The sequence below is a fragment of the Papilio machaon genome, chromosome 1, assembly GCF_912999745.1.
Source record: "Papilio machaon chromosome 1, ilPapMach1.1, whole genome shotgun sequence".
Classification (NCBI taxonomy): domain Eukaryota; kingdom Metazoa; phylum Arthropoda; class Insecta; order Lepidoptera; family Papilionidae; genus Papilio; species Papilio machaon.
The window spans coordinates 9,623,499-9,630,791 of NC_059986.1; the positions used below are offsets into that span (position 1 = coordinate 9,623,499).

At 34.0% G+C, this 7,293-nt stretch overlaps 1 protein-coding gene across 1 annotated transcript; it reads left to right on the forward strand.

The window, feature by feature from the left end:
- The first annotated feature begins 4,944 nt into the window (after positions 1-4,944).
- On the forward strand, positions 4,945-6,309 carry LOC106719259. The gene is made up of 2 exons (XM_014513545.2): positions 4,945-5,199; positions 5,596-6,309. Exons 1-2 carry the CDS (start codon positions 5,022-5,024, stop codon positions 6,282-6,284), a joined length of 867 nt encoding a protein of 288 aa, XP_014369031.2. The 5' UTR covers positions 4,945-5,021; the 3' UTR covers positions 6,285-6,309.
- Positions 6,310-7,293: the final 984 nt, after the last annotated feature.

Here is a 7,293-nt window from a genome sequence, read left to right on the forward strand (position 1 = left end):
TTTTACATAACTGTCACCGAAAATAAGTATGGAAAATTATATAATAAAAATGCGAATGTTTAGATGTTTGTTTGAAGGTATGTCCGACGGCTCAACGGATCTTGATGAAATTTGGCACAGATGTAGAACATAGTTTGGTAGACAACATTGGCTACTTAGTAATTTTTTTTTAATTCCGCGTGGACGGAGTCGCGGTCGACAGCTGGTTAAATAATAATTGTAGAACACTATGAAACTAGCATCGATTATTCTAGTTTTAAAATATGATTTAATCGGAAGTGAGAATCCACAGTTGCAGACTTTGTTACTATTATTATGAAGTACAATTTGAAAATGGAATTATCAATACTCCTTCCACGCGTTCGTGCTGTCTCCCGAGGGAAGCCACATGCCATGTTTACATTCGCTTGGCTCACGTTTTAATTCTTTTAAAAGTAATTAATAAACACAACTATTGTGTTAATGGGTTCTGTATTATTACTTAACAGTGTTAAACATTACTAATAATTTTGCTAGTTGCTTTAAATCATCTTACTAATTTTATAAATGCGAATGTTTAGATGGATGGATGTTTGTTTGAAGGTATCTCCGGAACGGCCAATGGATCTTGATGAAATTGGCACAGATGCAGGTCGTAATCTGGAAAAACACATAGGCTACTTCCTATGTTTTTTTTTTATTCCACGCGGACGGAACCGCGGGTTATAACTTGTTATACATTAAAGCACAGTTTAAAATAAAATATCAAGTCTCTACTAAGGTATTAAAATCTTCAAACAATTGTCGATTTACCTAAGATTTTACGTCATAACATTTCGATTTCCTTTTTTACAGATTTTTGTATGGACGAGTAGACGAGTTTTGTAGCCCTCGACTACGTCCGCGAGGAATTAAAAAAAAAAATCTAATAGAAAAAAAATAGCCTATGTCACCCTGGGGTAGTGTAGCTTCCCAATAGTGCGAGATTTTGTCTTAAACGGGTTCACTAGTTTCTGAGCCTATTCAATACAAACAAACAATCAAATCTTTCCTTTTACACAATAATATTAGAATAAATAAATTGCAATATTACACATGTTCTACAGTGCATTTTGTAAAAACTTTATACAACTGCGGTATGCTGTATAAATAGCATAAACTTTAAGAAAGGCTTCAAGTTCTCGTATTGTTCTAAGGAACCCTATTATGTACATAGTAATGCATTAAAGTCTCGTTACCTCGCACCCACTCTTAATGCATACATTTTTAATAAATTTAAGTGCACTATAGTAGATGCTTATAAAATAATGTGCGGTTTCAAAGTAGCGAGCTTTGGTTGCGCTACGATTAAAGGTAGAAAGTTTCACAGACGTTATATTAACACGACTGACAAGAGGCTACAAGTCACATGTAGTGGTCATTGGAAGTTAAATTAAAAACCATTGACAAAAGAGTTCGAATCTCACTCGTCATAACATTTTTCCTGACTTATTTATCTTATTGGCACTTTAATCTCATTCGATTAAAATAAAATAATTCAATATATAACTTGTATTCTTAAAATAAAACAAACAATAATAATAAAAACAAAAACACAACATACACACACATACGCAAGCACAAATACAAACACACACATATACACACGTGCGCGCTCGCGCACACATACAAGCGTACTGTATAAATAAGTACCTATTTAAGACTTAGATTAAGAGAAGGCACTACCTCCTGTAACACAGGTCCCCACCTACCACAGCAGGCAGATCAATAAAATTTATTTTATTTATTTTATTTCATTCTTATTACGACGTATGAAAAAGTTTCGTCCTTCAGAAAAAAGTATTCGTGTAAACTTGGTTTATCCTCTGAAAAGTTTTCAAGTATTGCAGAATAACCCAATTATAATTTCCTTATCTTGGACCTTGTCAAATCTTTTACAGCCTGTTACAAAGTTTAATAACCCGGTGCTGAGTTACCGCGTAGATAAAGCGGACCTCAGAATTTATAGTCACTCGCGGATTTTTCTTCATAACGCACAGAGTAATTAGAAGATTACAAAATTAGCAAACTGTGCTACAATTTTAAATTTATTTGATTTTTAAAACAACGCTTTTATTCATTTAAGTAAAATCAACATTTTCAAAATGTAAAATTGTAAACTTTTAACTTATATTGTGGGTTTCCACCAACATAAAACTACAACAAAATAACAGAAACGATAATATGTTTTCATAAAACTGTTACGGCAGTGAAAATCCAAAGTTATACAATACGATAAAATATTTGCTATTCGTTTGCATTCTAAAACAAATGATGGCAAGCCTAACATATAAATACATATTTAACATACACTCTGTCACATTAGTTACCTGTGTACTTAATAATTTATCGATAAAGTATGTCTAATTAAAAGTTTGATGCCTTCGGGACATGTCAGGGTTGTTTAGTATCCGCCACTCTCCGTTTGAATATATGCATATAACACATGTTTATAGTTAAAAAAAGTGAATAATGTAAGTTGAGATTCATGTTCAAAAATCGCTTTTCTGGTGCTCTTTATGAAATTTGTATTTTTTTAATTCTTTATACTAACACTATTCAGGAAGCAAGATAGATGAAAAAATGTAAGAATTATGTCGGAAATTTCAAATAAAATTACTAAAAAGATTTCTAGTCGGATCCATCACACTCAGAACCGAAACTGAAATGAATGACAACAAAGAGCGGCACCAAATTGCATAGTCACTCACTCAGCGGTGGCACAAAGCAATGCGCTACTTGTCATCCCATTTTAAAATCTGTTTGCAAGTTACACCTAAGAAAATAGGAACCTGAGACAATTTTAAATTTTATGATTTATATTATAGCCTTGAAAAAATATTTATTTTATCCCCTTTTAGTACCCTTTCTTACGTCGCTATCAACCGTCGTATCTTAATTAACTCCCTTCTATGATATACGTATCCTATCAAATTTTTCAGTAAATAAAAAAATCTCCATAGCCCTCTAGTGGCCAATAATGAGCAGAACAATTCGATGAGAAAATTCGTTACCTTTGTCTTTACAGAACTTTCCTTGAATTTTTTTAAACTAAATTCAATGCAAAATACCGATAAGCTTGATAAGACAAAAATGACTACCATGCAACCGATAGCTTTTGTTTTGAGCTAATTTTACTTAGATCGGGTATAGGTCAATAGAATCTTGTTGGAACGAAGTTCCTTATCGCGCGTTGTAAAAGGGGGCTAGACGGAAAAAATTCTTACGAAAAGTTGTCACGACACTTTTTGCTATAGACCAATGAGCGCTACTCCACCATGGCAACGACGTGACAATATATAACGAAAATTCATAGAAATAAAATGTACTTCTTGTGAAGACTTAAGTTTTTTATGCAAAGAATAAACATTGGTTCCTTCACTAATTAATTGAAAGGAACTTCGTTCCATCCGGGTGTCCCTTGACATCTCTCAATTTTTTTATTTTCTGAAGTTAGCAGTATCCGTGGTGATTTTTGGACGAAGTATGATTTATGGAATGGTGCAAATGGGTTACGGTAACAGCGGACGTGTGATTATAGTGCGGGGTACAATTGAGCATTGCATTTGTGTACCTCACTTGCTAATGGATTTCGTTTTTGACGTTACGTTAGCATTTCAGTATGCTAAATGTTCACAGTAATAAATACTGTATTGTACATAACTGACCTATTTTTTATACAACAACAACATAACTCACGCCCGTAATCCAAAGGGTTAGGCAGAGACCACGGACCTCCATTTGGCGCGGTCCAACACACCTCTCTCGTTTCTTCTACATTCATATTACAATAAAAAATTTACAGATTGTACTTCACTGGCTTTATTTTTCCGATTTGTTGTATTAGGAATATCATAATACAGTCAAACCTGCATAAGTGAGAACTGGATAAGCTAGAAACTTCTGTAAGCGAGAGTCATTTCGTTCAGTCAGTTCCGATGGATGACCACTATAAGTGGGAATCTCGTTAAGCGTTGAAAAAATCGCGATATACTTTTAAAGTAGGAGTATGATTTAAAAAATAATATATTGCTCCATTTCTATACATATGTATGAATTTCCACTTCGATTTACGTTTCTATAATAAAACTAAGTTCATTTCAGCTAACTACCTATAGATTTTAGAATACATTAAACTAGAGTTTGCAATGCAGATCTGTACGATGCAAATTTTAATATCTGAGGCTGCTTGCTCGAAACTCAAACATGTCAGATGGAGCGCATTGATTCTGGATATATTCGTAGCTTAAGTGCAGCAGACAGCATTCACAAAATATCAAATATTAGAACACCGAATAGTGCAATTTAAAAGAAAAGTTTTGCTCCATTTATAAAATACAAAAAATGAGAAAACTATTGTGCCGCCTTCTGAAGTATTTTTTCTGGCAAAAACATAATTTTGTCGGACACAATTAATATTTTGATCCAATATCTCATAGTTTAAAAACAACAAAACATTATTATCACCATATTATATATTAGTTATAATAGCTCCTTGCCTAGTATATTAAATAGTTGATGTCTTTAGACGGACCTACTTGTCGGTTAGGTGTATCAGTGATGCGGCTTTTAGTGAATATCAAAGTTTTTAACAAAAATCGACAGCCCTCAGGACGCTCTTGTTCGACCCAATAATATGAATTAATTCCCATAAATCGTATAACCTTTTTTTTGTCCCATTAATAAATGTAACATCACAAAGGCTAATCGAGAAGAGATAAACATGAGGTTAGTACCCATCGAGTGTTCATATTGGTCATGCGAAAGCAAGAAAGTGTATCGTAATTCGTAACGTATAAAGACCGCACGGTGTATGAACTTTAGTGCGGAAACGAGTTTTTTGCGCAGCGTTGTTTTGTCGCGCTCTTTCTTCGTACATTCGTCTCGTTCGCGCAAGCGTTTATTCATCGCACGGCACGGCAACCGCGCGGCAGCGTCAGTCTCGCGCGAACACGCGTCGAATGTCGTGTCAGTGAATAAAACGTAGTGATTCTGTATACAAAATGGATATCTATGATCCAGAAGATCTTATTGCGGCGGTTAAGAAACGACCATTGCTATACGATAAGTTTGCTGAAAATTATAATGATAGGACAGCGAAATATTCCAGCTGGATGCAAGTGGCTCAAGAAGTTACAGAAAACTGGAATGACCTCGACGTGAAAGATAAAGAATTAAGAGGTAAGTGGTATAGTTGCAAACATAATTATAACACAAAAAAGCTAGTTAACTTTGGGCTATGAAAATGACTACTGATCATTAAAAACAGTAATACTTGATGTTCATAATTTCACTAGAATATTTGCATAAATAGATATTTAATTGTAGCTATTTTACTTTTCAATCGTTAAATAACGTGAGAGTAGAGCTGTATAGTCGCTGCGCCGCGCACCACCGCCAAGTGACTGTGAATGACAACGACTGTGTACAACGATATCACAACTGCGCTCAGTCACTCTCAGAATGTCAATAGTTTGTATTTGTTGCTTGGGGTAGTCGCCGTACCCAAATGTCAGTTTTTTTTAATTAAACGTATATGTTTATTTGGTTGTAATAAATGTTTATTCAATTTTTCAGCCCGAGAAGTACAAAGTAAATGGAGAAATATGAGAGATAACTTTAGGCGAGAAATAACCGATAAACAGATTACCAGTAATGGCATCAAGAAAAAGACCAAATACAGATATTTTCAACAATTAATATTCTTGCTTCCACAGTTTCAAAACAAAGACAGTAATTCTAAATCAAAAACATCTGCTATGAAAGATAATGATCGAGAAATCAGTGAAAATTCATTGACCAATAATAAGAGGCGCGTACGTAGATATCCAGTTTTTAGAAGTGTACCAAATAAAATTCGCAGGACACAAGAACCTACGGTGAATTTAATTCAACCAAAGGCAACTAACGCATGGACAGAAGAAAATGAAGTCAGAGATTTTTGCAGATCACTGGTACCCTCACTATCAAAATTAGACGACGAAGATAGACTGTCAGCGAAGATAGAAATTTTAAATGTACTTCGTAGATTTTCTACACCTAAACACTTAAGAATTAACACTGCAACTATCAACGACACTCAAACATTTAATACATTTCAACAGAGTTCAAACATAGAGTCAATACACAGTCAAATAAATCCATTATCTCCACTTCAAAGTGTTCAAGACTCACCCATACAAAGTCTTAATCATACAACCTCCGCATCACTGCTACCTTATAATATTGATATAAGTCATATAAAATCAGATATAAACGACAATTAACTAATATGAAGAAAGAAATAGAATAGGTTTGCCATTTCACTATATTAAGATTTTCAAGTGTAAGTTAAAGAATATATAAAAATAAAACAATACTCTAAATATCTGGCTTTTTCTCAGATCAAAGTTAGAAGTAGTCTCTGTTTGGATATCTTACTAGAAAACAAATCTTGTATTTTTATATATACTATTTAGGAATCAAAAATTGAGACTTTATACTAAATCTAAAGTAAAGGACTCCACATAATGTTTCTGAGTGCGGCTGTAAGGTTTTCTAAATATGAATCAAATGTGGAAATTTAGTCGTAAACAGGTACCAGTTAGCTGGTGACCGCAGCACACTACATGCTTTTAGCCTAGCGAAGGCCTTTTAACAAAAATCAAATTCTGGCTCGGTTCGGGTATTAAGCTCGAATTACAGAGACACGCTTGCAAACATAGTTTATTACATAACCTACAAATTGAGCCGTGACTAGGAAATAACCGTCGATTGTTAGTCTTGGTTCATGAATACAACAGATTAATTTACCTTATTCGATACCCATTGGTCAGTCCCCACTGAAACGAGACAGCAGAAGAGCCTTATGCAACTAGTTGAAAGAAATTTGAAACTTGTCAGTCCTATTATTAGAAGTGAAATTAATGAACGAACCCATAACAATCCAAATGAGGTGAAGATTCTTAAGAAAAACCACTCAGAACAAGTTTGCGATATGACAATGGATTAGGGCCCTAAAGGGTAAACTTTAGGCCGATTTGTGGCGAAAGACTAAATGAAGAAAAATATTAAGCAAATGCAAGTTTAATAAATTTTTTCATGTAGTAGTTATTAAGTCATAGTTTCGTATTAAGTATTACAGCGTAAGTATTTTAGTATCTTAAATAATTTAGTATGTGGTTTGTTTTGTAGCAGACTTAAAAGCGTCTAATACCAGCTTTTAATATCCTGTCCGAGCTTAGCCGGCGCTGAGAGACGCTAAGCAAGCCAAATGAAAAATTTGGAAGTTTAATA